Source organism: Eleginops maclovinus, chromosome 20 (assembly GCF_036324505.1).
Source record: "Eleginops maclovinus isolate JMC-PN-2008 ecotype Puerto Natales chromosome 20, JC_Emac_rtc_rv5, whole genome shotgun sequence".
Lineage (NCBI taxonomy): Eukaryota > Metazoa > Chordata > Actinopteri > Perciformes > Eleginopidae > Eleginops > Eleginops maclovinus.
Genome location: NC_086368.1, coordinates 13,589,980 through 13,610,752, shown reverse-complemented (window position 1 = coordinate 13,610,752; position 20,773 = coordinate 13,589,980). Strand labels below are relative to the sequence as shown.

Below are 20,773 nucleotides of genomic sequence, written 5' to 3'. Positions count from 1 at the left end.
GTTTACCATGTACTCTAAGGAGCAATAAATGTTCAGTCAGAGTTTAATCCCTGGAAGAGACAATCAGTGCGATATATTGTATTTTGATTTTGGATTAAGACAAACAAGAAAGAAAGTATGACAATTCAAGGTCAAAGCTAGAGCACAGACAAGACAATGCAGTGAAGAAAGGGAGGGAGGGTTAAATTGTGCCAGCATCTAACACACAGGAACACTCGCATGCTTATGAGCTTGCATCAACACATTCTTTGCTCCAACACATTTAATATACTTATATATGTATACTATATAATAATATAAAATCAGTAAGATTAGTTAGTATTAACCTACTTAAAAGCCCTGGAGCAAAAAGCCCTGCCGTTGTCAGGCAGTTTATTAGGGTATTTTAAATATTTGTCTTACTTTGTCATAATCAGAATAAGTCCTCAACTTTTCAATTTTATTCTCCAAATAATATTTAGTTCTTCTTCACATTTCAATTTAAGATTCTTCATTCAAATTGCCACCAGACAAGTGACATATATGCACTTTAAACGTTAGTACAGGTTCAGATTCAAGTACCTTTACTTGTTGCTACTGTTTCCTAATCAGCCATCCTTTATGGTTCTTGAGATAATGTTGTTGTAAATGTGGTTAACAATTAACAACTGCAATAGAATGCTATCGTAGGAAGTTGAGTCTCATTTGTTAGACAGATTAGATAAAGTGCTCAAAAACCTTTCCGATAATGATTTGATGCAGCTGATATGCATTTGACTCGCTTGTTCTGCAGAGAGGCGTTGGGTCACTACCTGATGCAGTGTATGGTTCAAATTTGACTAACATCGGTTGTCTTGAACGCAGCTCGGTCAGTGATTGTGCAATCGTTCAACGCATTTTGTTTCGTAATCTCGGTTGTGAATCGTGGAGATCAGCCGACTTCAAGCAGGCGACTGATTAAAGAGAAGTGAGTAACGTTTGTGGTTTAATATGAGCACTTAGAAACTATCTTACACGTTTCTTCTGCTTATGAACTCATCTGAGTGAGGGGCTGAATGCGGACATGCTATCAGTGCTAACTTAGTGTTAGCTAAATTAGCCATGAGGATGGTGATGGTGACCTGTGTCAGGATACAGGTTTCTAGCTAACGTTAAAATGTGTTATTATGCATTGTGTTTCGTACTCTGAAGATGTTTTCTAAAGTGCTTACCTCGGCACAGCCTTTGGTGTGGTGAAGCTACCACAAAGTATGACATTGGAGGAAATGTTTATGTGAAATGTTGTAATATGTAGGGCTGTCCTGTCCTACACCCAATAAATGCTTAGTCAACTGACACTAATACTTTGACAGTTTATCGATCAGTTTATGAATCGACTGATCTGTAAAACTAAGACGATACAAAGATCAAAGGTTTCACTTTAAATCACGTGTTTACCAGAGATTTTCTCATACCTTGTTGTTTTTGTAATGAGCAGTGGTGGAAAGTAACTTAGTAAATTTACTCAAGTAAAGTACTGAAGTATAATTTGGGGGTACTTTAACTTTACTTGAGTATTTCTGCTACTTTGTACGTCTACTTCTTAATTTCAGAGGGAAATGTTGTACTTTTACGGCACTATATTTATATGACACACTTTTAACTTTCACACATTCACTTTTATAACAATACACGTGTTTATATACGTACGTGTGTGTGTGTGAGCAAAAGTTTTGTATAGATATTGCCCTACAATATATGTTCAAATATAGCACAATAGGAGACCTTTAAGTTACATTTTCAGCAAGTAAAGGACTTTTGCTTGTAATGGAGTGTGTTTAGACTGTGGTATTTAGTGCTATTACTTACTTAAGGATCTGAGTACTCTTTCCACCACTTTATACAGTTGATTATGTGTTCAGTTGTTACATTGGTGTTACAATTCACGGCATAATAATAATAATAATAGATTCAATTTATATAGCGCCTTTCAAGGGACCCAAGGCCACTTTCCATGTTGTAAGGACAGACAGAAAACAAATTAGGCAAACAAACAAACAAACACACATTAGGGCAAATAAAAGAGTAAAACAAAAAACAAATAAAAATAATAGCCTAATAAAATAAATGGCAGTGCCAAGGAGGTGAACTGGGACCTCTCCAAGTAGCAGTCCACTTTCCATATTTCAAGTCTGTTTGGGGACGTGAACCGGCGACCCTACGACCCTACGATTCCCAGTCCAAGCCCCTACTGACTGAGCCACTGCAGGACAATGCTTTTGTAATTTGTTTCCTTTGACCTTCCAGTTAGTCATTTACAGATCTTTTTCTTGTAAAGCAGCCCTACCCAGAGATGTTTTCCAAAGCTTAATGATGTTTTGTCACTTCCTTGTGTCATACTGGGGTCATAACTTTCTTCTTTTATTGTCAAAATGTCAAAGTATTACCAACAGAAGAGCACAGGGTACCCTTAGTGGTAATACGGCTTAGGTTTCTTGATTGTTTGCCTGACAAACCTTGGTCATAGAAGGGAGTTACACATCCTCCAACATCTCTGAGGTCAGAGAAAAATTAAACTGAAGCCCAGCCCTCTCTCTGTTCACGCCCCCTGAGCTGGTTGGTCAGTTCAGTAGGAGTTTTAAGGCGTAGAGGTTCATTTCGTCATATTCCACGAACACACGTTGGCTGTAAAGACAGAGAAGGTTTGGTGAGGTGTGCTGAAAATAAAAACTGTATATCAGAATGTACTAAGCCTTCACGTAAAAATATATTAGACACAGTAGCATTTTTGTTTTTACCAGCTATTCTATATGTCGTCCACTGTGTCCTAACACAGCAGTGACAGAGCGTGTAACGAGTACGACTGTTTTACATCTGAAACTTCTCTGACCTAATGTTTAAAACACATCAGTAAAGTCTATTGTTGTTAGGGCTCGCACTAACAGTTATTGTCCAGGTTTCTCATAGTGGTTTATTAATTTGTTGCCCAATTAGATTATTTGTGTAATTGTTGCAGCTCTTATAGTTTTAAACATATTAGGCTGCTGTTATAGCTACACAATGTACCGTAATCTTGGTGGTAAAACAAGCATTAACCGGCACCCAGATGACGGTAAATATTTTTGTTGTGAATTTTTAGTTGGGGTCAGGATCCGAAGGGGTTAAAAGATAAAACAAATTCTAGATGAGCTCTGTTTATTTCACTGTAAATTAACCTTTTTCTCAACTTAATTTCTTCCCAGTATACCAGTGCAATGCTGCTCCTCAGATGCTGCCACAGCCTAACTAGATTTGGACCCCTCAACACACAAAGGTAAACTGCATTATTATACTGTTGGCATTCACTGGTTCTGCACTGACAGTGCAGTGCTGGTTTTGTTTGTTCTTCACCTGGTTAAATGTATCAGTTAAATAAAGGAAACTAAAACAGCAAACTCAAGCTGTGTTTGAGCAAAATAATAGATATTCATTCTCTTTTTTATCTTGTATTTTAAACAATAGTTGTTAACCTTGAACATTCAGTTGAACACAAGAAATAATGAGGTTGGTTTGATCTGCATAAAATTCACATTTCCATTTGTTTAATTTCACAGGCATAAAGTGACCCCTGCTGTAGTGTCGTGTGCAGTTCGTCTCTGGAGCAGCAGCAGCAGTGAGGATCGGGGATCGTACCAGCGCTCCTACGGTCCCAGATGGAGACATGGCCTGGCAGGACTGCTGGCTGGTAGTGGGGCTGTACTGGCTTATGGCCTCCACCACCACAAGGTAAGGAGGAGAAAATATCTGCAAATATAATGTTTAACGTGCTTTAGCTGTCCCAAGGCGAAGTTATGTCTATCAAACATCTTTTCTTGTAGGACTGTTGTTAAAATAACAACAACATGAGAATGGACATGACTTTGATTTTGAGCAATGTGAGCACTAGATGTTATTTCTCACATCGTCTAGACTCTAGACTGAATAAATTGAGACCTGATTAATAACATACTTTTTAGGTTTTTTAAATATATATTAACCAGGTGAAGATTCATCAAACATCTGGATATGAATCATGCCACTGCTGCTTTGCACTGGCTGCACTTCTTTGCCACATGCTTTACTTTAATGAATCATGTGTTTTCTCTTTTTACATATAATCAGTATTGTCTCATTTGTATATGCATATGCGTTTTGCTTTCCATTTCTAAATGAGAAACCCTTGTTATGCATTGTGCTAAGCAGGTTGCTTAACCTCTTTTTAGATGAAAAATTAGGGTTCGACCTGGGGAACTCAAAATAGGACAATGACATGGTTACTTACACTGCAGACTTCAAATGCAGAATCTTTATTTAACATTTTTGTTATGAATAAACTCTTAACACCAAACATTTACTGTCACGTGTGTCAACAGGGATTACATTAAAGTAAATTACCTTTTAATTAGCTCATGCTTTTTATCCAAAGCGAACAACAATGAGTTCAATAAACAATAGAGATACATAGGCAAGGCAAGTTTATTTATAGAGCACCTTTCAACACAAGGCAATTCCAAGTGCTTCACAAACATGAAAGACATTAAGAGCATTAAGAAATAGTGCAGCATAAACACATTATAAAAAGGCATTTAAAAACAGTCATTTAAGAGCAAAGATAATAAAATAAACACAACAGGTATAAAATACACGAATAAAAGTTACAGTGCAGAATAAAAGTTACAGTGCAATGTTAGATCAGAACAGTTCACTTAAAAGCAGCGGCAAAAAGAAATGTTTTCAGCCTGGATTTAAAAGTAGTAAGAGTTGCAGCGAACCTGCAGGGTTCTGGGAGTTAGTTCCAGATATTTGGAGCATAGTAACTGAACGCTGCTTCTCCTTGTTTAGTTCTAATTCTGGGGACAGAAAGTTGACCCGTTCCAGAAGACCTGAGAGTTCTGGATGGTTCATAATGTAGCAGGAGATCAGAAATGTATTTTGGGCCTAAACCATTCAATGATTTATAAACCAGCAGCAGAACTTCGAAATCAATTCTTTGACAGACAGGAAGCCAGTGTAAAGACTTCAGAACTGGAGTGATGTGATCCACTCTCTTGGTGTTAGTGAGGACTCGAGCAGCAGCATTCTGAATCAGCTGCAGCTTTCTAATGGATTTCTTAGTGAGACCTGTAAAGACACCGTTACAGTAGTCCAGTCTACTGAAGATAAAAGCATGGACAAGTTTTTCTAGATCCTGCTGTGACATTAGTCCTTTAATCCTAGATATGTCCTTCAGGTGATAGTAGGCGGACTTAGTGATTGTTTTAATGTGACTGTTGAAATTCAGGTCAGAGTCCATGACTACACCTAGGTTTGTGGCGTTAGCTGTTGTTTTGAACGAAAGTCCCAACCAGTGTTCTAGTCAGTCTAGTAATATGTTGTGGTCAACAGTGTTAAATGCAGCGCTGAGATCTAATAATACTAACACTGAGATTCTGCCACTGTCTGTGTTTAAGTGGATGTAATTGAAGACCTTAACAAGAGCAGTCTCAGTGCTGTGGTGTGGTCAAAAGCCTGACTGGAACACATCAAAACAGTTGCATCCAAGAAATTACTTAGTTGTTTGAAAACTACTTTTTCAATGATTTTACCTCGAAATGGGAGGTTTGATATGGGCCTGTAATTATTCATTACTGAAGCGTCTAGATTATTCCTTTTTAAGAGCGGTTTAATTACTACAGTTTTCAGGGCCTGTGGAAATACACCTGAGTGAAGAGACCAGTTTACTATATGAAGTAGCTCTGAGGACATGCTATGAGCAGCAGGAGGAGGACTTCAGATGTTGAATAATGTCCTCTAGGTCTTTATCATTAATCTGATGGAATTGTGTCAAGGTGTTTGAATTGATTTTAAGTGGACACAAGGACAACACATTTGCTGTACCTGACACAGAAACACAGAATGCCTGTCTGATTTTCTGAATTGTGTCAGTGAAGAAGGAATTCATTGCAGGCCCTAGTGGATTGAAATTCAGAGGCTACTGACACTGGGGGGTTTGTTAGTCTCTCAATGGTAGCAAACAAGGCACATGAGTTGTTTGTGTTTTTGGCAATGATGTCAGAGAAGAAAGACTGTTGCGCCCATTTTTAATTCCAAATGATAAAAGCCAAGTCTTTCTTTATAGATTTCAAAGTGAACCTGGAGATTTGGTTTTCTCCACCTGCGTTCAGCTTTTCTAGACTCTCTTTTTTTCTGTTCTCACGCTCATGGCTTTTCTCCATGGAGATATGTTCTTGCCACATACTCCTTTACCTTAGTGGGAGCAATGGCATCTATGACATTTTTCATTTTTGAATTAAAATGATCGACTAGCTCATTTACTGAGATGTTAGCGAGAGCTAGTGAGGGAGAAAAATTCTGAACAAACATTTCCCTTGTGTTTTCAGATAAATACCTTTTTTGAGGTCATTTCTTTTTGAACATTTTTGTGAACAGAAATTTGATTCGATAAGAACAGCTGCGTTGTTATTTTGGTCTATCCAAGTTTCAGTTAAAAACATAAAATCCAGATTGTGCTTGGTGATAAAATCATTGATTAAAAATGTCTGTCCTGCTAATGATCTGACATTTAATACAGCTTGTTTCAGCTTGTTGAATACACTATCCGTCTGATTGTGTGTGACAAGCTGTGACTGACGTGGAATCGCAGCTAAATTTGATTAATTCACACTAACAGTTGAGCGCTTTCTGTTTCTAAGCTGATTCACCGTTCTTAATCTATAACCTATCAACACAGATATCGGCAAAGCTATTGGCAGGCAGGGTCCCGGCATGTTCTGGATAGATTTGAGAGTGCCATACTCCCTTGAGCCTGGACCCAGCACATATCAGTTAGAGCTGGTGCACGTGTCTGCTTCGGTGATTGTAGTATAGGGACGGGGGTCTGCTTGCGAATCTCCTGAACCACCTTCAGGCAGGAGCGTATGCAGTCCCTGAGCTACTGGTTGGCGGAGTCTGGGCTCAGAAAGCTGGATGGCCTTTTGGGTGTTGAAGGGAGAGTATCCTCAAAGGCATTGATAAGCGGGATGGGTGGCAGTCGAGACCCCTCCTTTTGTCTCATAGGTCTCCCATAATCACGACTGTCCTCAGGCAGGTGGAGTGATTGGTCTTCAAGGTTTTCTATGCACTGTGTTGTGTCTTTCTCCTGTTTTGATTCCTCTTGTTGCGTGTCCTTGGCATAGGGAGCAGATTGATGATGCAGGCAGTTGAATGTGTTAGAAATAAACAATTTTACTACTGACTTACAAAGTCCATATGCCTTAAAAAGATGTCTGCGGTCCCAGAAAAAGTTAAAATTGTCAATAAAATGGACAGTATGTTCAGTACAGGCAGTTGAGAGCCACGTGTTCAGAGCAAACAATCTGCTGAATCTCTGCGCTCCTCTTCTGACTGGAGTATGTCACCCACATACTCAAAACGATATTAGTTTTGGTGTTTTCCTATAATATTTTTCTAAATAGGATTGTGTTTTTTACTTAATATAAGACTTAATCCATATTTATTTTAGTTCGATTTATCATACCATATACTAAATTAGCTCCCTTGTATCTACCTAGAGTTTATTATATTGTTCTGCTAAGGTTTCAGTATAATGTAACATTGCTTTCAGTCTGTAAATCCTCCAAGAGGCGGTTCAGATAACAGGGATAGCCGTAAAAGATAATCATAGCGGCAGGTTAAACACACCTAGCACAGTTCCATCGCCATGTGCAAACATGAGAACAAACCCTGCTGTTGCCGCTATAAAACCAGAGGCATAAAAATGGACAAATATTTAAAGTAACACAGTAATTGCAAACCAATTCAAATGACCTCTCAATCACAGTTGTACTAAGCAAGATGTCTTCTGTTTCAATTTTTTAAAGGATCACACAATTAATTTCTCCTCTTTCCTCTCCTGTGCAGGCTGAGCAGCAAGACTCCATCACAGTGCAGACCATAGAGAAGACCTCAGCCTTTCCTATCATCAGTCAGGAGGAGGTCACGACTCACCGCTCCCTGGAAGATGGTGTCTGGGTCACATACAAAGGAGGCGTCTACGACATCACTGAGTTTGTGGCCATGCACCCTGGAGGGGATAAAATCTTGCTGGCAGCAGGGGGAGCTCTTGAACCTTTCTGGGCGCTGTACGCTGTACACAACCAGGAACATGTGCTGGAAATGCTCTCAGAGTATAAGGTGGGCCTCCTCTTGGTTTGTGTTGATAAATAACCTAAATTACACTCATTTAGTTAAATATAAAAACCTTTAAACACTTTCTATTTTGCGAAAAACTGTTCAAACCAAATTGTTAAAAAAAGGACACAGCTATCCTCTAAAACCATGAGTAAGATTGAAAAAGAGTAATGACTATACATCAAAAGAACCGCAGAATATTAACTATAAAACCAGTGAACTATAGGCAGGATGGAATTTCACTGGGTGGAACAAGTTTCATCAGACAGGGCGTTCATCTCAAAGCCACCAGCAGCAAACACTGTAGCCAATGTTGGTTAGTCTGACACTTGCAGCTAAAATATACTCAATACGTCAACTGTTAACCGTCCCTGCATACAGATTTTAACAATGTAACATAAAATTCCAAATTTATGAGCCAGAGAAAAAAAAATGGTATAAACTATACTATTTTTGTACAGTCTATCACTTCCATCCATCACCGTTTATTGACACAGGGACCGGATACTCAATTGTTTTTAAGCCACAATACACCTTACAATAACATCTCCTTAAGCATATATCTACTAAACTAATTCATTAAACATTTTTGCTGTTTCTTTGAGAAATAAAAAACGAGATAAATGCCAATATACGGCAGCTGCTAAGCAGGGGATGTTGAATTCATCCTGAAATGAAATTTTCCTTTATTTTTGTCTGTTGCAGAAGACACATGAAAAGGTCTACTGCATACTATATACTGAGGAGCTGCTGTAGGCTAAATACTGGCACTCTTCAAGCTGTCATTAGAATAAAAAACACTCTGCTCATGTTTTTGTTGTGCAGTTTCCTAAACAAACACAGCTCTCTTTAAAGATGGAAAATCCAAGGCACTCATCTGGATACACTTTTAAAAGCCTTTAATAAGATTGGATCAGGATATTTAATGATAAAATGTATAAACAAGCACCCTGAACAAGGCTTGCCTGTGCTCATACACATGGGGTTTTAACAAAGCTCTAAGTGTACAAACATTATATATGTTTCATCAAATCTTTGCACAAAAAAAACGTTTGATCAAAGACTTTTCAACTGTTCGCCATAAGAGTGTCTTGGACCTTTTTCTGCTGAAAATATGTGATAGTATATTCATAGCATCAGTCCTTTGTGGTCAAATCAAACTTTCCTCTGTGTTCGACATAAGGTTGGGGAGCTGAGTGCAGAAGATGTGAAGAAGCAGAAGGCTATCAAGACATCAGACCCTTACTCTACTGACCCTGAGCGCCATCCCGCCCTGCACATCAACAATCTGAAGCCCTTCAACGCAGAGCCTCCTCCTGAGCTCCTCTCTGACAGCTTCATCACCCCCTCTGCTATTTTCTTCAAAAGGAACCACCTGCCTGTCCCTCAGGTGGATGCTGCTTCATATCAACTGCACGTAGAGGGGCTACCTGGAGGAGTCCTGACGCTTTCTTTGGAGGAGTTGAAGACTCGATTCCCCAAACACACAATCACAGCCACGTTGCAGTGTGCCGGTAACCGCCGCTCTGAGATGAATAAGGTGAAGCAGGTGAAAGGGCTGAACTGGGGCATTGCTGCAATCAGTAATGCTACATGGGGCGGGGCGAGGCTAAGGGATGTGCTGCTGGCCGCTGGTTACTCGCCCGATGTGGCTCAGAGGGCTTTCCATGTTCAGTTTGAAGGACTGGATAAAGATGTGAGCGGGACGACATATGGGGCTTCCATCCCTCTAAACAAGGCCGTTAATGAGGAAGGCGACGTGCTGCTGGCTTATGAAATGAACGGCCAGGATATTCCCGCCGACCACGGCTACCCAGTGCGTGCTGTGGTGCCAGGCACAGTGGGCGCACGCAATGTGAAGTGGCTGGGGAAAATCATAGTGAGTGCAGAAGAAAGCACCAGCCACTGGCAGCAGAACGACTACAAGGGCTTCTCCCCCGGGACGGACTGGGACACGGTGGATTTCAAGTCCGCTCCAGCCATTCAAGAGCTACCCATCCAGTCGGCCATCACCGTGCCGACAGACGGGGCTGTGGTGGATCGCAGTTCAGAAGAGGTGACCGTGAAGGGCTACGCCTGGAGTGGCGGGGGCAGAGAGGTGGTGCGTGTCGATGTTTCTCTGGATGGTGGGAAGACGTGGCAGGTGGCCCAGCTGAGGAGCAGCGAGAAGGGACAAGCACCTGAACCATCACCCCCACCGGGACGAGCCTGGGCCTGGAAGCTGTGGGAGGTGACGGCTCCTCTTCCTGCAGAGGCTCAGGAGCTGGAGATAGTTTGCAAGGCGGTTGACAACAGTTACAACATGCAGCCAGACACTGTTCCTCCCATCTGGAACCTGAGGGGCGTGCTGAGTAACGCCTGGCACAGAGTGAAGGTAGTGATCAGAGAAGATAATAACGAGGAATAGACTCAGTGCTTTCATCCGTTTTCAGAATCCAAATGGTTTACACTTGAAACTGTTATTTAAATCCGTCACTTATACTCAGCACAGAAAGTGACGGAGGAAAGTACAGTTTCATAGATGCAAAGCTTTGAAGTATTTATGCAATTGTGTTGCTCTTGAGATTTGTGTTAACCTGGAACAAAGCTAAAGGCTTAAATTTACCAAAACATGTCCAGTTTTATCGATTGTTGATCCACTTACACTTTGGTCTTAAGGGGAACATGTTAATTTTCTGATCTTTTAGAAAAGTAAACATTTTTCTATGTATTTTTGTTATTGGTATATTGCAAGGGTTGAATTAATTGTGTGGTTAACAAGCATCATCATTTAAAACGTTATTTAAAATAATTTTATGATATCTAATTGAAATGTAAACACATTTTAAGTGTATTATAAAGTCATTATTTAAATGCTTTATATTACAGTTACAGCATTTTCACTTTACTTAAGACTAGAACTGACACGAAAATCATTTGGGAGCATGTTTTATCCGTAGCTGTGGCATTGTGACCTTGTGAACAAACTATTTAATAACTTTTTTTATGGGAAAAGTTTGAGTATAGCTTAAAGGAAGCAGAGGTCGGTGCCGTAGATCATCCACCGTTCAGTCAGGGGAGCTGCTCTCCTCCGTTTCTCAGTCTGTATGAAGCACCACGCCTCACTGTGGAGCTGCAGCTCAGGTGCAGCTGTGTTTATACTACGACACTGCTCCACACTGCAGAAGAAGGGCACATCTTGACCACAGTTTAGACTACACTGTGTTTTGTGTAAAATGTACATTATTGTTGAAGATGATAAATAAAGAGCTCTAATTTTACACTGACATACTTCTCTTGAGTCCGTTGTTGCTGAGTGCAAAAAGGTAAAATGTCGTACAGCACTAATTATTATAACAGCAAATGGAAACAAAGGACAGTTCTCTTATTTTAAGTTTAAGACATTAGTTAAAAATAAATTCAACTACATTTTAGAGCTGCAACAAATGGTTGATCCAAAGAAAACAATCCCCATCTATTTTCAAAATCAGTCATTAAAGTATCTATTAATACAAAAATAGCAGAAAATAGTGTTTATTTTTTCCTGTTTTACTTCTAAAAAAGAAAGGATATATCAGGAAATAGAATAAATATTTATTTTTGGTGAAAATAATTGTTACTGGAGATCCTTACTGGCAGTTAAACCACTGTTTTTAATAAAATGTGTTTAATCAGATTTTTCTTCTTCAAGGGTTAATGTAATAAGGAACATTGCATTACTAAATGTTATTTATAGTATCAGATCCCCTTGTAGTTTTGCTCACAAACTAGAAAACTGCTTGAGTTGTGGGACTGATAAGGTTTCATCTTTACCAGTGTGTTCTTTGTTGGTTTGTTCTGAAGTCTGGGTCACCTAAGGTTAGCGTTCTAAAGCTTTGGGTAAATCATGACTTTCACATGTTGGTGATACTTTATTTTAAAGCGGAAGTTTGCTTTGCTCAACATCAGGAGGCAGTTATTTTTTGCGGACATCTCTGCAGTCTCTTTTTAAGTCTTGATTTACAAAGTGATTCCTTAAAGTGTTAAGAGAGGAAACAGGATATGAAGTGAGTCAGACAGACCTCTGAAAAAAGATATTGCAGCTGGTAGGAAAGTGAACAGGAGGGAGGAATGGAGGACACGTTCATTTGAAAAGATGAACTGTCCTGTCAGGACATATGATTTGGAGTTTGAAAGGATGCATAAAAAAAGATAACATGTGTAGTCTAATCCCTTGTATTCTGAGAAGTCGAAACCACAATAAACTATCCTATATTCAAGTGATTTTTTGGCCATGGATTAAGCAGATAAAGGATGCTCTCCTGCATTATGTTTTCTCCGACTTCATATAATCAAACCAGATATATACCAGAACTTTCCATGCATGATGAATACTGCGAGACTCATTTGTTTATAAGCATCCTGTAGCTTGTGACCCAGCGGGGAAGATGTTTGGAAATCCTGTTTATTTTAAACTGGTCAGTGTGATCTGTCTCTGAGTCACAATGCCGAAAAATCCAGTAAGCAGAATTGCATCGAAAAGAAAAAAACATTTATGTGATCGGACAGTCAACTCATACTGAGAGATTTAGTTATTTTGTTGGTTTCAGACTTCTCACGTTGCTATGAGTATGTGCAATGGGGGGCAACCATGCACTACTCACTAAGTTTTAGGAGAAATGACGGAAAGGGAGGGGAAGCAATGTCTGCAAAATATAAATAAAGACATATCCGCTAACTTTAGTAGAAGATGAGACATTAAAGATTTGAAGAATAAAGTGAATCTTTTCGACCAAGTGATATCATTCTCTGTTTACCCGTTGTTCACTCGAACATAGAGAGTGGAGTTTCAGATATTGTTTGCATCAAAAATTGCCTTTACTGTACTCCCACATTTCTCTTGTTCCTCCTTTTTGTTCCTTTATTTCTTCGTTGTCTACTTGCAATACTTTCACAACAATGACACAATATAATAGAAAGGAAACAGATGGCTCTTGGTTTTATTTCTCTCTACTTCAGCAAATAAAGAGGATTGTGTCACATTGGTGGTAAATGCAAACCAAGGCACTTTGGCTTCATCTCTCTGTGTGGTACGTCGTGATACAGTGAGGAATGTGCAGCATGTAGACTGGAAAGATGATCAAAGAAATATACAGTAAATAGCCAAACTTATTGTTTCTATGATTGACTCTTAGTTTAATGCGATTTCTTACATGAATTCCAAAGGGCCTCAAACATTAGGAGTTGGTTTCCTGTATTATAGACAGAATTTGAGTTCTTTATCTTCTATACATTTTATCTTGAATTTGATTCAAGATAAAATATATTGTTGGTATGTTGCCTCAGGATAAAGTTTGAGGATGTACCATCCTTCACTCTCGTCTCGATACCAGCTGCCCTGCTGTAACATGATGCTAATGCTGCTGTAACATGTATTCACCAGAAGAACCACACATACTGCCTTCTGTCGTCCTATCCACATTTTGTAAATATAACGTACAAATGTCCCAATACAGTTTCAAGTGTTCACAGTGTGAGACACGCTTCCATCATCCACAACTTTAGAATTTTGAATTCTGTAGACTTTAATGTTGCTTTGGGTTTAAAATGATATCTTTATAAAATCTACACAACTACAAACTGATATAAATGTATTAAAAACCTGACAATGCAACAATCAGGAATGAAGTAAGCCAAATCAGAAATAGTAAAAAAAAAAGTTCCTGCTGACGGAGGTTTCTCCAACAACGCTTTGTTTTCCTTTTTCTGCCTTTATTACTACAAGGATGAATAATACTTGTGTTTAAGGCTCACACATGTTTGCTTCTTTGGCTCAAGTTTCTGATTATGTGCCATCATATATACAATAAAAACAATCATAAGGTTGCATTTCTAATTGTTTTGATAACCTTAACTATATTGAACTCTAATACTTAAGAATTTTACTTAAATCTAGGTGGTAGAAATATCACACAATCAGAATCCGAAATACTTTATTAATCCCAAACTGGGATTTTATTTTTATTTTTATAAGCTGCTAAACACATCTGGCATAAACGTAATATTTGTCGTGTTTTCTGGCCACTTGACAGGGACAAGACTGAATTTGTAAATGTGTGGACTGTAAAACCAAGTAAATTACCTTAAATAATAACAATTATAATAATAAGAACTCTCTGTTGGTTGCCTTGGGATCGACTTTACATTTTTTACTTAAATTTGATAATATTAAACAAAGTGGTGTAAGGCATATATATGTCTTTAAATCCCATTTGTTTTACACAAAGGGATAACATGTTGTTGATCTGTCCTTTGTCACCTGTCAGTGTGGATGGGTCCAATGATGGCTCAATTTGTGTTTGAGTAGTAAACATAAATATTTTTCCTGGATGAGATAGATGTGGGGACAACAGGAATTCATAAGGCACCTTTTGTGGTTTAGGCCCATAATTGAACTGCATTTGATACATACCTGTAGGACATTGAGTTCTGTATTGACACCAGGGAATCAACAACAAACCTAATGACCAACGAGGAGTAATATTAAAGTTGTTATAGTGATAGTTTCTTTCATGGTGAAAGACTTCTTAAGAGAGTGTAACGGTAGCTTGAACCTATAAAGTGAGTGTGGGATCATTTGTACAGCTCCACATCTGAACAGCTGTACAGTTTAACAGCAGACTTGTTGGCAGGAGGCGAACTGGCCGCTGGAGTAATCGTCATTCTTCAGAGATGGATCATCAAAGCCACAGGGCTGACTCACATGCCTGCCGGGCTGAGTTTAAAACTGCTGCAGCGCTGAGAGAACAAACACAGTCTGTTGTTGCTGTGAGAATCTGCTGAGCGTTTCAGGCTCTCAGCATCAGCACAGAGTGATTGGGAACAGAAACTTTTGATGAAAACTTGAATATGGACTACACAAGACTGCTGCTGCTGCTGTTGCTGCTCAACCTCAGTGGAGCTGTTTGTGCAGTGGTGCAATGGACAGAATTAGATGAAGCAAAGGTAAGGTTGTAACTTTTCAAACATATATTCACAATCTTATTTCTTTTCTCAACAGTGGGTATACAAACTGTTTAATATTCTACATGCCAGGCTCATGTGTTTAGCTATTTATTGAAAATGTACTTTATTTTACTGTATGTAAAACAAACACAAACATGTAAATATCACATTCAAGATAGGCATGTGAATAAAAGCAAACAAAGCATATATAACAAAAGGGAAGCATGGTGTTACGGTTACAGCATTATATATAATCCTGAAGATAAAATAGGACCTTCCTTTTTCCTGCAGTTCTGGTGTATGTGACTTAAAGTTTGGCATTCTTAATGCAACTATAAAGTGCGTCCACTTCATAACAATTTTCTTCTGTCAGCAGTAAAACAACCTAGTTTTACAAATGTTTTACAAACGTTGATATCCTTAATAAGTGTTTGACAGCTTTTTTGTCTGCCTCTGAATTACCAGGCCTATTTGATGAAGTTTGGTTACCTGAATGACCCCGCTGATCCACAGGACCCCCAACACCTGGAAGAGGTCATTGAAGCTCTAAGGTAAAATAAACTGTTGCCCTTTCATGAGGAAACACATGCGAGTACTTTAAATCAGTTAGATATGTATGAACGATCCTCCCACATACAGTGGAGGTCTGGAGCAGGATGCGTGCAGATGTTTGATCCTTTCTTGTCTCCAGTGTTTTTCAGAGAGTGAATGATCTGCCGCCTACTGGAGAGTTGGATGAAGCCACTCTGGTGGTGATGCGTCAGCCTCGCTGTGGCATGGAAGACCCCTTCAACAAGAAACAACACAAATACAGAGTGATGGGTGAGTCAAGAAAGAAATCTTGATTCTCTCTTTAATTAAACTGTCTACAAGAAGTTCATTTAGATTTTTGCTTTATAGATTTGTTGACAAACTGCACAGATTTCTTTCTCTATGCTCATGCCCTGCAGCGTGAACAAGAGTTTGTAGATTTAACTTTTAAACTCAGAGGAATGTTGGCAAATTGGAAAGGACCAGCATCTGTTAGACTTCAATTTTCAGGCTTTAAGACACTTTTAAAGCTTTAGGGAAGTACTTAGACACCTAAATTCAGCTCTCCCTCCTTAGTATAAACATACTGGGAAATTAAAAAAAAACACTTGTTTAGACTCAACTAAGAGGAAGTATTGACCTCCAGATTTAAAGTGCACTCAAAGTATTTTCAACCCTTAGATGACCCTAGCTATGTGAAGATATTAAATAACTGAAACTATTCTCTCTCTCTCTTCTTCTCTTTTTTCATTTGTACTCTCAGTGACTAATGTAGAAAATGTTTACTTCTAGTAGGTATAGCTAGTTTTAATGTGGTCACTTAGAAATATAGTATTCATCTCTTGCAGGTCATTGGAGAAAAAGGAGTATGACATACCGTATCTACAACTACACACCTGACATGAAGAAAGCCGAGGTTAAGATTGCCATCCGCTCTGCCTTTAAGTACTGGAGTGATGTCACTGCTTTGAGCTTCAGAGAGATCAACTATGGCAGAGCAGACATCAAGATCTCCTTCCATAAGAAAGATGGATTCTGCCCCTTCCCGTTTGATGGCCGAGGTTAGTTTTTTATCTCAATTTAGAAACATAGCTACTATGGGCTTGCTGTCCCCTGAAACACTGAATGTTACCTTTGATGTTCTTCTTCAAGCCGAACTATCCCTGTAAAGGAACACTTCATTCACAGCATGATCATTTGTTTTATTAACGATAACTCATCCCGTCCTTCCATTGCCTCCTAAACAGAGGATCAAATACACTGAGAAAATTCTTGATGTTTCTAAGTCATTGGGGACCCATTTACCAAGCAAAACTATATCAAATATCTGTGACCAAACTCTCAGACTGCTCGTACAATATAATTCAACTCTGAAAACAAACTATTTGAAACATTGAAGCATAACACTTCTCAGCTTTTGCAGACACATTCGTCAAGATCCACACAGACCTTCCTGTTTTACTGAAAATGAGTAAACAACACTTTGTTGAATTTGTTTTGTTGTTGTTAGACACAACCCCCTTTTTCTTCAATTCATCAATTTTGTCATTTTCTCAGTTTATGAGTTCTTGCAAGGTGAACAATGTTTTGTTTAGATAATTAAAGTGATATTGTGTGCAATTCTCCTTTAAATTGTTATTGTATCACCTGCAGGTCATGTACTAGCCCATGCTGAGTTACCACAGTCTGGTATTGTCCATTTTGATGAGGATGAGTTCTGGACTGAGAGATCGTATTATGGCACTAATCTGCGTATTGTGGCTGCTCATGAGATCGGTCACGCCCTCGGCCTGGGCCACTCTCAGTTCAGAAGCGCCCTGATGGCTCCAGTCTACTCCGGTTACCGTGCCAACTTCAGGCTTCATACAGATGATGTGCAAGGCATCCAGCTGTTATATGGTGGGTGCATCAAGAAAGCCTACTACTGTTTGTGTCAGTATTTGTGGACCTGCATAAATCAGTAGTGTATAAACAGGTTGTGAAAAAAAAGAAAAATACCGAGCAAAATAAGACATAAAAAACATCACTTCATGGATTACCTCAACATGATAATGATTGCATGACTCATGAACTCTTTGACATACTAAATATCTGATTAACGCAGGTTCATGCAAAAATCTGTTGAAACTATTTAAACTGCACATTTCTGGCCTTTAAGACAAAAAGCATCATATGTGATATGTGTTTTTTTTTTCAAATGTCAAAATAAGGAGAACACAATCCCAAATTGTCTCTGTTATATAGGAAAACGCGTCACCAGCACTTTGGCCAGTCCAACACTCCCCAACAGTCTGCTTCCTTCAGAGAGCAGCCATGACACTGAGATCAGCCCTGACCCCTGCACTGCCCCACTGGACACCATCATATTGGGTAAGTTATAGATTCATTTAGAGTAAACACAGGAAACGCATCACATGTGTGCATTATAGCCTGACTTTATCTTAGATCACAACACACTGCATTAACAGGGAATAGACAGACACATTCATGAGCTACAGTGAAGGTATGGAGAATTCCATAATGTACGATTTTAAAGAAATATAAGACGACAGGTACTTGGGTAAAAAGAAAAAAATGTTGTTTTTTCCTGGAGGAGCAGTTTAAAAACTAAATAAAATAGGGATATGTTTAACTCAATATTTTTCTATCTTTTGTATAAGTGAAGTCAAGGTGATCATGTACGTTTCGTTGCTGTATCATCATACAAATACGTTTTTTGTACAACAGTAGGTTTACAAAATGTGTGACAAAGACTTTAGTACCTCTCTGAATGTTTGAACAGGTCCATGGAGGAAAACCTTTGCCTTCAGTGGTGATTACGTCTGGACGATCACTGATCTGGGATACAACAAACCGATACAGATTAACAGGTTGTGGAAGGCCCTGCCTGGAAACCTGAACGCTGCTGTGCACTCTCAGAGAACCAACAAGACATACTTTTTCAAAGGTACAGCTATCCATTGCTTCTGTCGTGTGTCAGCGTCAATGGGGGAAGAAAAACCCAGATGTTACACTTAATTAAAGGAAGTAATACCACAACTTAGAAATACTATAAAATATCTGAATTCTGAATATTACTGAGTACAAAAATATTCATCATCATCACATTTACTTACTATTTCTTCTACAGAATGGCATATTTCAGACAAACGTATTGTTATTGGATTCTAACTATTGGTGTTTGTGTCTCTTAATCTTGCATCTTGTAAACGAAACCCCACTATAGTTACTTGTCATAATGCATGGTAGTTTCATTTATACATTCTAATGTATTTATTTTGTCATATTTTTTATTAATAAGAATTCTGCATCGTAGCTATAAACTACAGCTTTAAAAATACATTTTGTCAAGTATAAAAGTTCAACACTTAGCACTAAATTGTAGTGGAGGATAAGAAATAAAGGAGCATAACATTTAAATACACAAGTAAAGTACAAGCACCTCAAGATTTTACCCACATACAGTGTGAATAGATGTACTTATCCAGCCCTGGTTGTGTGTTCTTCTTCTGTTCTCCAGTTGTGAGTCCAGAATCTAACTGTGTGAATGATTATCCTGCTCCTGGTCACAGGTGATAAAGTGTGGAGGTATACAATGTTCATGCTGGACGACGGCTACCCCAAACAGGTGAAACGGATCCCTCCTAACATCAACGCAGCCCTGTACCTGGAGAAGAACAAGAAGATAGTCTTTATCAAGGTATCATAAGCAGACTTTAAACATCTAAGTGCATCCTAATATATTATTTTCCTTGCATTAATCCTCAGTTTGTTTGCCTGTGTAGGGTTCAGAGCACTGGCAGTGGGATGAGCTGAAGTACACTGGCTTGAGTCTCTACCCAAAACCGCTCTCCATGCTCTTCTCCGGAGTGCCGTCAGCTCCAGATGCAGCTCTCACCTGGACCAACGGCAAGATCTTCTTCTTTAAGGGAGACGACTATTGGAGGGTGAATGAGCACCTGGGGGTCGACAAGGGATACCCACTGAGCAAGAAGGAGCGCTGGATGCGGTGCTAGGGGGCGACCATCAGGGGGCAGCATGTATCAAGAGGTTCCACACAGCCAATGTTTGATGATGAATTATCATCTACCATGTGAAGAATCAATTCCCACCTAAATCATTATTGGTATCTCAAATACTCAACGTGTTACCTCCAATTCTTCAAGAAAACGTTTTTCTCTCATGCCTTTTCTCACACTCACAATTCTTCATGAATTCAATGTGCAAAACTATCAGATCCATTTACAATCTCTCAGAAAAGTGTATATATATAATGCAAGTCTCATTTATTTGCCGGATTGCCTCACATGTATTTTCAATAATGCCACGTGTTTGTGAAGCAGATGTTAATGCTGCTGTTAACATGGCCATGTTTTTGGATGAGGTTTTTTTCAAGGTAACACAGTGTAGTTGAGTATCTGATACAAATTGTCGTTTTGTGGGTAAAGGGATACTTTAAAAAAACTATAATGAACTTGGGGATTGATTTTATTTTTACTGGACCTGATTTAAACCAGGCTTCTCCTCAGCCCTGCGTTGATTTTTGTGAGGCTGACTTCATGAGCACAAATGTGTTTTTGTGACTGCCAATATTATGTAATCTTTTGTATGATCTCAGGGCGAAATCAAAGGAGGCCTTCTGCATTTTTTCCAACATGTGTGTTGAATTATGTGTGTTAATATTTTTCAGTAAAATGTAATATGAAGATGGGAGCGTGCGCTCTCTTTTCAGACATTAGTGTAACCATTCATGTACATTTAAAAAAGTTATTCACCGCTCCATAAAAACACCTCCAGTATCTTATGAGTCACACTCACTTGTGAGGAATAACGTGACAAACATTTGTGTTCTGATTTTTTAAAAGCCACAATGTATTTTTTTTTTTACAATAAAACAAGACAGTCTACTCTCATAATTACCCTTTCAATTGCAGTTCCCTTTCACCAGAAAATTGGCTCAACATTCCCGAAAAACAATAGAAAAATATTTATCGTTCATTTTGATGAAAGGCTCACATTGTTTTATATGCCAAAAAAATGTGGAGGCTCCATGGCAACCCAACCAGTTGCATGGTAGGAAATCCTTCTCAAATTCTGTTGAGTAATGCTGGCAGTGTTGCTAAGAGCTCAAAAA

At 38.9% G+C, this 20,773-nt stretch overlaps 2 protein-coding genes across 3 annotated transcripts; both read left to right on the top strand.

Annotated features, from left to right (window-relative positions):
- The first annotated feature begins 726 nt into the window (after window positions 1-726).
- suox (sulfite oxidase) lies at window positions 727-11,413 on the top strand. Of its 2 annotated transcripts, none has more exons than XM_063912001.1 (5): window positions 727-946; window positions 3,201-3,271; window positions 3,552-3,723; window positions 7,876-8,148; window positions 9,329-11,413. In XM_063912001.1, exons 2-5 carry the CDS (start codon window positions 3,213-3,215, stop codon window positions 10,550-10,552), a joined length of 1,728 nt encoding a protein of 575 aa, XP_063768071.1. In that variant the 5' UTR covers window positions 727-946; window positions 3,201-3,212; the 3' UTR covers window positions 10,553-11,413. The 2 variants fall into 2 exon arrangements, with proteins under 2 accessions (XP_063768071.1, XP_063768072.1); XM_063912002.1 differs by lacking the exon at window positions 727-946 and adding an exon at window positions 2,650-2,670.
- Window positions 11,414-14,819: 3,406 nt separating this feature from the next.
- On the top strand, window positions 14,820-20,555 carry mmp19 (matrix metallopeptidase 19). The gene is made up of 9 exons (XM_063911086.1): window positions 14,820-15,108; window positions 15,574-15,659; window positions 15,800-15,930; window positions 16,488-16,700; window positions 17,293-17,538; window positions 17,884-18,009; window positions 18,422-18,586; window positions 19,212-19,339; window positions 19,425-20,555. The coding sequence occupies exons 1-9, from the start codon at window positions 15,013-15,015 to the stop codon at window positions 19,653-19,655; spliced, it is 1,422 nt and encodes a 473-aa protein (XP_063767156.1). The 5' UTR covers window positions 14,820-15,012; the 3' UTR covers window positions 19,656-20,555.
- The last annotated feature ends 218 nt before the right edge of the window (window positions 20,556-20,773 follow it).

What these genes read in the sequence shown, in the direction of transcription:
- mmp19 (XM_063911086.1), top strand. Translation starts at nt 15,013, where the DNA reads ATGGACTACACAAGACTGCTGCTGCTGCTGTTGCTGCTCAACCTCAGT. An exon ending in GAGGTCATTGAAGCTCTAAG is followed by an intron (nt 15,660 to 15,799) that starts GTAAAATAAACT and finishes TCTTGTCTCCAG; the next exon opens with TGTTTTTCAGAGAGTGAATG. An exon ending in ACACAAATACAGAGTGATGG is followed by an intron (nt 15,931 to 16,487) that starts GTGAGTCAAGAA and finishes CATCTCTTGCAG; the next exon opens with GTCATTGGAGAAAAAGGAGT.
- suox (XM_063912001.1), top strand. Translation starts at nt 3,213, where the DNA reads ATGCTGCTCCTCAGATGCTGCCACAGCCTAACTAGATTTGGACCCCTC. An exon ending in GGACCCCTCAACACACAAAG is followed by an intron (nt 3,272 to 3,551) that starts GTAAACTGCATT and finishes TTAATTTCACAG; the next exon opens with GCATAAAGTGACCCCTGCTG. An exon ending in ATGGCCTCCACCACCACAAG is followed by an intron (nt 3,724 to 7,875) that starts GTAAGGAGGAGA and finishes TCTCCTGTGCAG; the next exon opens with GCTGAGCAGCAAGACTCCAT.